At 33.6% G+C, this 11,124-nt stretch overlaps 1 protein-coding gene across 3 annotated transcripts in view; it reads right to left on the reverse strand.

Moving 5' to 3' along the window:
- The window catches only part of LOC108978274 (laccase-5), a 116,272-nt gene that overhangs the window by 16,091 nt on the left and 89,057 nt on the right, over positions 1-11,124 (reverse strand). For all 3 annotated transcript variants that reach the window (XM_018948448.1, XM_018948447.1, XM_018948446.1), the window contains exons 4-5: positions 7,052-7,336; positions 6,352-6,827 (exon numbers count right to left, since the gene is read on the reverse strand). In XM_018948448.1, the coding sequence (XP_018803993.1) occupies positions 6,352-6,827; positions 7,052-7,336 (761 nt within the window). The remainder of the gene's footprint in view (positions 1-6,351; positions 6,828-7,051; positions 7,337-11,124) is intronic.

Below are 11,124 nucleotides of genomic sequence, written 5' to 3' on the forward strand. Positions count from 1 at the left end.
CTGTTCATTATTATTTGCTTTATTAATTATTTTAATTATAATATTGCGACCAGAAGATATTTCAACTTAACGCTTAAGCTTCGTTTATGACTCAATTAAAAAAAATATGAGCTCTTTATTAATAAGTGTAATTAATTTTTGTGTAATTACGTACTGCCAGTACTTGTGGTGGTAAATAGTATTAATGGTATTTTTGAAGTACTCAATTATACAATGGAAAGGCCAAATACACAGATGTGTGCACAATTTGCCAAAGATCAACACATGTTGACTAATTTTTGTGGTAACATTTAGCTCAATGTTTTATAAAATATATTTTGGCTATCCTAAAAGGTAATTCCATTATTTAGCAAGAAAACAATGTGCGACTTTCAATGCAAATCCGGATCAAATGTTTTTAAATTAAGTATGACCGAATTTTATTCAGGAAATGTTATCTATTTTAATCGACTCAGTTTTCGACCGACTATTACTCGCCTAACCGTATATGTAATGAGACAATTATACCAAAAATTATACCAAAAAAAAAAGAAAAAAAATTTTGAATGCGCGTAAAATGCACTGAAACTCAGAAGTTAATTGCCGTTAGCCACTTGGTTATTAGTAATAATAGCTGAGTGCGCCTGTATAAGATTTCCATGAAACGTTTTATAAGTATATATGAGTACATTATGGTGTTATTGTTGTTTTATGGCGCACAATAAAATGCACAATTCATTAAAACCACAGTGGTTGCTGATTATGCGATCCGGTAGAAAATTTGTTTTTGTAATATTTTTGTCGAGAAACATGCTAATTGTATGGTGAGCTGAAATTTTGTATGTGATAAGATGAATAGATAAAAAAGTGGGTCTGGCGCGATAAACACCTGCAGCAGTATTTAAAAGTTCACCTTGTTGGGTACGTAATCATTGTTTAAGCAAGTATAGGCGATAAGAGGTTGAGATGTATAAAAATCAGAGTAAGCTATGACCCACATACATAAACCAAAAAATATGTTGTCTATGTATCTCACATACTTAATTGAATCAGCAATAAAGATAATTTCAAGAAGTCAAGCATGAACAAGCGATAAATGAAGGTTGAACGCGTTTTTTTCTGGGGAAGTGAAAGTGAAATTGTTGAAATTATTGCTGCGGTGGTTTTAAATAGATAATAAAGCAGCAAATTGTTATTAAAGATTTATTACTTAACTATTTGCTAATAATTAATTGATTTTGCATATAAATATTTGTAGTCAAAAAAGTCTTTCCGTATTTTTAATTAAACTTCAACTTATTTGTGTTTGGATTTATAATGAACTTTAATGAACCAAATACAATATGTACCATTTTTGACGACCTTGTTTTTTTTTGCATATTTCCGCTAGATACATTATTTCATCAGTGTAAAACTTTTCTGGTTTCTTTGCGAAAAACTGCGAAAACTCCCAGGCTTCTCTTGAAGCTAACTTTATTCCATTAAGGGAGTTCTGCATTGACCGGAACAAAAGGTAGTCCAATGGTATAAGGTCAGGGCTTTATGGTGGATGCATTAAAACTTTCCATCCAAGCTTTCCCAGTTTTTGCCGAGCCATCAAAGATGTGTGTGGTCTAGCGTTGCCTTGATGGAAGACGAAGCACTTTCTGTTGATCACTTTTGGCCGATTTTTTAGAATGCTTGTTTCATTCTCATCAGTTTTTGACAGTAAATATAGAATCAGTCGTTCGACCAGGCCGGGGCAGCCCATAGTGGATGACTCCTTTCTAATCCCACCTAACACTCAGCATAACCATATGAGTCGTCAATCCTAACTTTGCGACCATTTGTTGAGCATCACCACATTTGGACCAACGATCTTTCTCACACATTACTGACGTATTTGATCCACTATTCGTCTCCTGTTACCATTCGCTTCAGAAATGGTTCGATTTCATTTCGTTTCACCAAAGAATCGCAGATATTAATTCGGTCCATTAAATTTTTCACAGACAACTCATGTGGTACTCAAACATTGAGCGTATTTTTGTAGGCAGCCTTTTTTAAATTATTCAAAACCGTTTCATGATGAATGGTAAGTTCCCTAGCGATGTGATGGCTGCTTATGTGGCCGCCCTGGCCAATTTTTTCCATAATTTCATCGACTTTTTCAACGATAGGTCGACTAGAGCGTGGTGCATCTTTCACATCGAAATTTCCAGAACGGAAGTGAGCTAACCATTGTCGCGCTATACGAACTGATACAACATCGTTCACAAATTTCATTGTTGGCTTGCGTGGCACTCTTCCCTTTTTTAGACAAAAATTTCAAAGTATAGTGAATTTCTTCATTATTTGCACTCATTTTTGAACAGTTGTAACTTTTTTTCAATTTCCAAGAATTTAATTTGTTTTTGGTTAAATTGAGCTTAATATCTCATCCTTCCAACAATAGGTGTATAGTATGACATATATACGACTGCAACAGCATATATTAACAAAATACGAAATGACTTTTTCGACTACCTAATATTTCTGCATTTCAGTCTTCTTCATTAATTTAGTTAATTACTAAATTGTCTACTAATTGCATGCACTTTTTAATGAACGTAAGGCTTCAGTGCTAAACGGCTTTCAAGCGCTTAAAACAGCATAATTTATGTCGCATTACTGTATTTCAACCGTTGCTCTGCAATTATTTAAAATTATTCTTTGAGCTAAACTGTGCTAGATTAAATCCGTGGGAGCTGCTTTGGCTGCATGAAACTCGCTCTTTTCAATTTGTAATTTGAATAATAAAATTATTAATTTATTATTGCTTTTACGCGTTATTAGTTTAATAAATTAATTCTTATAATTGCTTAATCCAAACAATTTTTCGCACCTTAAGCCATAAAGTAGTCCACCGATTAATATGGTTTTAATATTTCAATTAAGAAGTAGAACAAGTATTTTGTTAGAATATTTCCTTAATAAATTATTATGAAAATAAGCTGTTTCTAATAAATAACAGTTTGTTAAAGTATGCGTGCATTAGGGGTGCTGTACTATATGTAAAGGAAATTAAGTATGTAGAGAAAATAGCAAACTGAATTATTCAACGAACAAGATTCTGTGGGTTGTGTGGATGAGTGATACTACATGATACTACATATTGTCAAGTTGACTTTGTGTTTTGGTAACAACCTTCATCGAGAAATGCTGCTAGCTCCTCATCTACAAACTTGTTTTACCGCCCAGGACTGTTCGTTTTCCAAACCAAAATCACCACTATTAAATCTAGCAACAAATTTTTGGCACGTTCGGTCAGAAAGATCACTTCTCATACTTTTCTCTACAAAAACACTTTTTCAGGTGTATTTCGAAAAAAATGGTGGTTGCTTCAAAAATGACATACATACAAGTCTATTGAAAAAGGCACATAAGGACAGTAGATTTCTAACGCATCTTTGGAATACTATAATTACGTTACGCCATATCTTGGCACAAAAATTCTTAGAGCTTAAATTTGGATATTTTTTGTTTGGAACTTTAGTAAAAGAAGTGCACATACTAACCCAACATAAAATTAGTGCCACCCTAAAGCGAAAATGTATGCAAAAAATTTTCATTTAACTTTGCATTAAACTCTCACTAGCAATAATTCAGCACCCGATTAAACAAATTCTATATTTCGTTTCGACAGTCATATGTGTATATTATGCATATTAGTAGACATTTATTTATTTAGAGTGGATTATATACATAGCATCGTGTGGCCTTTTAATCACCATATTTGACATGCACTAAATCAATACAAGGCGGCAAACCTTTTCCGCTCAAATATACAGAACTTTATGCATATGAATTAGCATAAACTAAGACGAAAGAGAAAAACCGTTAACTTCGATTGCACCTAAGATATAATATCCTTCACGAACAAAAAAGTTTTCCATAAAGCACTTGTGTTTGTTTAGTCAGTTTGTAGGAGATCTATACGCTTTAATAGCTCCATCCGAGTTATTTTTGAGGTGTGAGGATTGTCTTTGAATATAATCCATTTCGTGATAGTGGTGATATTTCGTGAAGATATCTTGCCAAATAAAGAAGTTTTCTATACAAAGACTTGAGTTTGAGCGATCAGTTCATATGACATGCTGCCGTGGTCCAATAGCAGCGATTCCACCCGCCCAAACAAAGTACAACTGGCATGGATGGGCAGAGAGATGGTCGCCCTGATTCCAATTCGTCTCGTCATCCTGATCATTTATATTTCTATCCCGATTAGTTTAAGGTGATACGTACAACAGTTAGGTGAACAAAACTATTAATTTCTGTAGCAACTGGTTGTAAGAGTATGCAAGTAATTGTTTTTTTGTTTTTAATTCTGTATTAAAGTCCCTAAAAATTAATTAAATAAACTCTCTAACAATTAAGGTTAAAAAGCCATTAACGGAGCTATGAAAAACGCTGATTTTAAGTACACACAAAACACAAAGAAGTGAATAACATTCCTTATATTATAGAAATAAGTGTTGCTAATTTAGAGAACGTGACCTTTAATATTTGAATTAGTTAATATGTGTATGAATAAGGGCCTTTATACGTTTCTTTGATTTGATAAACAGTGAAGAGTAGCAAATCGAACAAACTGGTATAAATATTTTATACTGGTATAATCAAATGCAGCTAGAATAACAGCCAGCATAACAATTACGTCACTTCATTGAAGTCCACATGCTCTCTTGTATTGAATTCAACTAGCTAATTGTTTTTACTTTCATAAGAAACATTTTTGATAAAAGATCAGACTATTTTTTTCCTTTTATTTATTTGTCTTTATTTTGGACACTCAACAATGCCAGAATATTTAATTTGATATTTCCGTCTCAATTTTCTGTGCCGTCACAATGCTCATCATTCCATCGTGAACTACTTGCCATTCCCAATGCCCAACGGACCATAAACCTTTCTCTCGAACCCGACCTATCAGATGACATCATTTTCCCTGCTTCTGCACCTTATACAGGAAGGGAATGTCGAAGGACTTGTAGAATTTGATCTTTGTTTGTCGAGAGATGGCTTTACTTTTCAATTACTGACTTGGTTCAAAGCCGAACTTGTAATGAATAATGTAATGGGGGATAGTCATTCTTCTGGGTAAGCAGTTACAGTCGTTGGGCTATACCCAATTCCTTATCTTGCGTCCTTGCCGCGCACCCTGGAAACGTGAGTGACCTTTGTGTAAGTTGTTGTAACCAAGCCGCGTGGAGCTTGGAGTCACGGCTAAAAGAGAGGAAGCTACAGGGGATCCACTCCGACATACATATTCGGTTTAAAGGTTCACTAAAGCCTAATTGCAGCGTCTGTTTACCAGAGGTGCGGCTGCGAGTGGGCGTCGATCTTGCCTTACAAACTAACCGACTAAAATCAAGTTCCTGCATGGAAACATTTTTTATTTGTGAAAGGTATTATTGCATCGGTGCAGCCGAAGTTACTCTCTTGCTTGTTCTTGTTTTTGTTTTACTACTGCTAAGTGTTCCTTTCCACCTCGTATATATTTTGTTTATTAGTTTAATGAGTAGACATGTTAAGTGCTAATATGTGTACAATGTACATATGTATGACTTCGTGGCGCGCACTTGTCTATTTATACTAATTTATACATTTGGACTAGTGGAATACAAGTGTCCATGCTTTATTTTTCTAACAAGTGGCAGCAATGACTCGGTGCGCGAACGCTATAACTTAATATAGGTACGTAACTTTGCAGTTGTTGTAATGCTTTACATACAAATTATGTTCTATGATTTTTTAGTTGTTCTTATTAGAGAATTTGTTGTTGATGTTTTTATAATTTTGCACAGTTTCTATTTTGACTACGATTTACATTTGATTATTGTTTATATTTGGCATTTAACAAGTTGGACGCTTGCGTGCCGCGACCATCGACTGCAAGTGTTCGGACGGCTAAGTGTGCAGGGTGCTGCATTAGAATGCCGATATGAAGTTATAAATATTAAAATCTATAAATGGGGCGCTAGTCTACGCACAGTCGCACAGCTCGAATGATTATTAATGAGTATTTGCACGTTATGAATGAGTTTCGTGCGTTCGGCGATGTCCATAGCGGTATTGTAATGCGGTGCAAAAAAGGCGCCGCTGCATGACTGGCCAATCAAAGTGACAGCTCGCTATTAGAGAACATGATATATGGGTGTACAGACAGTGTGTGAGTTTTGTATAATAAATGAGTTCAATTTAATGCAGAAATTAACAACAACAAACGGTCAACAACATATTATAAGTGACATATAATTGCTTATACTTTTCGCTAACTAAAACTGGACCTAACATTAATATTGTTCTACGCTTTTCGACTATATTGATTATGGGTAAATAGCGCTTACTCACCTGAGAATGATATAATTGTATTCACATCGACGGGTTGTACTGGTTCACCATCGGTGGAAATCACTGTCATCGTATGACCTTCAATTGTCACTTGAGCCGGGCACACGGATGCGAAAGCGTTAATCATACGGAAACGATAGCGGCGTCCTGGTGTAATGGTGAATATTTCGAGTGGTGTATTTGTCATGAAACCGGTATTGGGATCACGGAATTGTCCCTTGCCGTTAATTAGCACCGATTCGGGATCTTGACCGGTGTTGACAGCCAAACGACCGGGATAACGTTCGGCGGCATCTTCGTGCAACCAATCGCTAATCAACATAATGTGTGTGGTCAAATCGAAATCGTACATATGTGAGTTGGGATCACGTGATGGCGGCTGACGCACCACAATGCTGCCGTAAATACCGTCAAATTTTTGCAGACCATGATGAGAATGCCAAAAGTGTGTACCGGCATTACCAGTCCATTGATATCTGTTTAAATATTATTTTTACAATTATTTGATTTTAATTATTTAAAATTGTTTAGTTTTATTTTCTAATAAAATATTTTTAAATTTCAATTTATTATTAAAATATTATATAATTTAATTTTTTAAATTTTATTTTAATCTAATATTCTATATGTTTTTATATTTTTTTGTAAATCGCATATTTTAAATATTTGTTTGCTAATATTTTTGCCACTTGTTACCCACCTGAACGTGTTGCCTTGCTGTATGGGACACTGTGTCACGAATGGCACACCGTCATAGTACTGTGAGCCGCGCTGCCAAATGCCGTGCCAATGAATCGTTGTCTCCATACCTTCCATATGATTTTCCACATCGATAACAACTTTGTCATTCTCGCACACCTGTATGCTGGGGCCGGGTATCATACGGTTCACGGTGAGTATACCACGTTCAACACCATCGGCAAGCACGCATTGACAGTGACTCCACACGGTGTTGGTGGCATTCGGTGTGCACACCTGACAAGCGCTGCAATTAAAAAGACAAAAACAAATCGGTGTTTAGATAAAGTCACAAGCAGTCCGAAGATCTAGGTTTTTTTTATGATATTTTAATTTTGATGTATTACTTTTAATTTATTAAGTGCAAAAGGTATTTTTATACACTTGCGACATGTTGCTATAGAGTTTTGTTCACCTAAAACTAAGCGAGATAGATATTGGGTTATATATATAAATTATCAAATATTCAAACCCCTGGGTAGGGAATATTATTAGTAGCCTGTCCCTGTGCCGCAAATGGGTTGAATCGGGTCAAAAATTCCCTGAGTTCCCTTATACATACCTAATATAAAGACTTTTGAACTTCTGGGAGACTTTCTACCGTCAATATGTGAGTTTTTTTGAAAATCCGGTTGACTTCACTCCATACGATTGGTAATTGTTTCTCAGTTACTTTATTAAACCAGGTTTGTGGTATTGCCAAAAATTGATCAAATCGGGACAGGGAAGTAATTTCTTTGATATTTCTTTTCTTTGCAAGTTGCAATAGTATAAAATGTTCCGTTAGCCCTTCCTTAGTTGTCATATACATATATGTGAGTATATTCGTATTTCGTTAAGATTATTTTTATATTTTTCGTTTCTATCATATAGAAATGCAGTTCTATCGATCCTACATGTTATAATTTTGATACCAAAGATCAAAAAGTTAGGTTAAATAATGGATAAACACAAAGTACACACAATTGTCTGTTTCGCTATCCGAAAGTGATCTGTTCTTTAAGATATGTTGGTTATATATACACCTAAATGAAGCTTTTACTAATCATATCGAACTACAACCTCCTAAATTTAAATAAGATAACAATATGGTAGCTTTATCATCAATCGGTGTTTTTGGCCCAAGCATGAAAGGGGAAAAAAAGAAAATACAGTACGTTATCCAAAGCATAAGATTCCAATGTGTATTAAATGAGGGTTCTTAAATACATATGTGAATTATTCAATAACTCACTAGCAGAAAATATTAAAATATTACTCATTAATGTTAGCTGGCAAGACTGTTAATAAATATTATGCTGTTAAATAGCAGTATGCTAGTTTATATGCTGTTAAGTACACGTTTTTCAATAGCTGTTTTTGATTCAACATTTTTCTGTTCCCTACCATTGTTCGCAACTCTTTTGTCAAATATTTACAGTAAAAGTACAACAGACTGGTACTTGGTCGATATGGTGCTACCATGTTTCGATATACATACGGCAATTTACTCTCAAAAATTAAGATATAATATTAAATCTTTTTATTGATTTTAAAACTTGAAAAAAAAAATTGATTTATTTACGCGGAAAGAATAATATAGTATATGGTATATCAAAGAAAGAGGCCTAACATAATTGCGTATGCTTCAATGGACATGTTAGCGCAGGATTGCAACTAAAATGCTGCCAGTTATTTTAGCAACTGTTATTTCGATTCACGATCAGTTCGATTCAATATTCCCCAAAGCTTGATGTTTCGATATATTATGCTCTCAATAAAATTCTTCTTTGCTTATTTTCAATTCAGATCAAAGCAGATTTCCCTTGGCCTTTAAACACGAATTTCATCCTACACTACTGACCTACAAAACCCACACATATCGAAGCCACATACATATATGTAATGATTAACTATTAAGTTACCTAAGTTTGATATTTACTGTGTAAATAATTCGAGTAAAAGCGTGTTTACATAACCAAACATTTTTCAATATATTTAATATGGTAGAAAGCAAAACAAAACTAAGCAATGCTTTAAGAAAATTTTATTGCAACTGGCGCTGTTCCGTGTTTTTGTGCGCCAATAATTGTAATTAAATTGTTGAAAAACTTCTAGACCTCTGATTATGGCGTTTCATGCACCGCTGCGCAAACAATAAACTGGTTGTGCGTCTTACAGCAGAAAATTGAATTGAAAGTGGCGAAATTTGATTGAAAAAACCAGTTACTGCGTTTGCACACTGGGTGCAGGTGAATTAAATACAGAGACGGTAATGAAAAAGTACTCAATTTAACATTTTCCTAAGCTTTAATTTTTGCTTAGATAGTAACAAAAATATATATTTCTCATTTATGGTAATTGTGCAATATTTTTAGATATTTTAGTGTAACCTTGAACTATATATATTTTTTTTTTGCTAGATTAAATATAATATGTAATTTACTTAATGGAATCTAGAGCTAAAGCGCCAATTCGTGAATCACATTGACAGCTTTTGAGAGATTTGAGAAATTATTGATACATTTGGTGTACGTGGCTTTCAAATTTAAAGCAAATCTCAAAAAAGAAATGAGTTTAAGTTCAAAGTCAAGTTCAAGTCTCTGGCTGATTATCTTACTTCTATTTTTATTTAAATTTGAGCACATTATAATTACTGTTACTTCTAAATAAAATAGAAGTAAAAAAAAAAAAAAATAGCAACAATTAAAAGCCACATTTTTCATATAAATTCAGATAATATCTAACAAAATAGTGCGAATGCCTTTCAATTTTACGCTTGCGCGTTTGATATACTCGGGTTATTAATGACAAATTATTGCTTTTAAGAATCAATTAATAGGTGACCGATTTAATAACAACAAATCATTAATTCTCACACTAATTGCTATTGCGGTTATGTCGCCCGCATTGGAGGTATCAGACATGTATAGCTGTCAATTGTCGTCGTTGGTGTCATTTAAACTACCGTGGGAATTTTTACTTGTATGTTAAGGAAAATTTTTGTAATCATATGCATGCATATACATAGGCACTTCATATTTTTGTTTGTGGTACATGCTCAATGAGAAAAAAATTGCATATGAATAATTTTCAAAAATAGGCCATAGGATTAGGATTCCATTCACGGGTTATTTAAGATATTGTAGAAGTTACTCAGCTTCTAAATCGAAACTTCAATACCTTCGAGAAGTTTTTAGTGTAAAAGTATTTTTATCTTGAGTTGATTGGTTAGTTTGTACAGTGGCTATATCCTTTAGTGAACTAAACTTTCGGAAATTAACATATACCTTGAATAATCGGTTATGCCAAATTTTATGCAGGTAACTTGTCAAACAAAAAGTTGTCCATACAAGGACTTGAGTGTGTCCGATCTATTTGTATGACAGCTATATCTTGTGGATATCCTATATCGGCGTTTCTGTCAAATAACAAGCTTCTTGGTAGAAGATGTGTGTAAAATTTCAGAGCGCTATTTTCAAAAGAGAGGAGAGAGGCTAAAACGACTTGGATCATCACGATGATGACTTATGTATGTATTTACATTTTTTATAGAGTCTCCAACGTTTTCTTCTGGTTGCTACAGGTAACTAATATAACCTGTTCAGTGTATAATTAGTGAGTTTAGGTAAGCTTGCATCAAAATTTGATGACAAATTTGAGATGAGGAAAGTTCAGTTTACATCCTTTTATTTTATCTGGAAAAATACATTGATTTGGCATAAGATAGAACCATATAAGCTATTAGGTTAATCTTGTAAAGTGTTATTGAATATTTCTATTGTAAAAGAAGAAATTCATTTCAAAACTATTCACGAAGGCCGGTCCTACATATGTAATTTTCGGATATACTATATAACCGGTAAAAGGGTGCAACTTCAGCAATAATTTGTGAAACATTTTTTCTTCTTTTTATCTTTATCTTTATGTTTATCTTTATCTTTATCTTTATCTTTGTCTTTATCTTTATCTTTATCTTTATCTTTATCTTTATCTTTATCTTTATCTTTATCTTTATCTTTATCTTTATCTTTATCTTTATCTTTATCTTTATCT

This window comes from Bactrocera latifrons, unplaced genomic scaffold (genome assembly GCF_001853355.1).
Source record: "Bactrocera latifrons isolate USDA-ARS-PBARC rearing strain unplaced genomic scaffold, ASM185335v1 scaffold_12, whole genome shotgun sequence".
Classification (NCBI taxonomy): Eukaryota; Metazoa; Arthropoda; class Insecta; order Diptera; family Tephritidae; genus Bactrocera; species Bactrocera latifrons.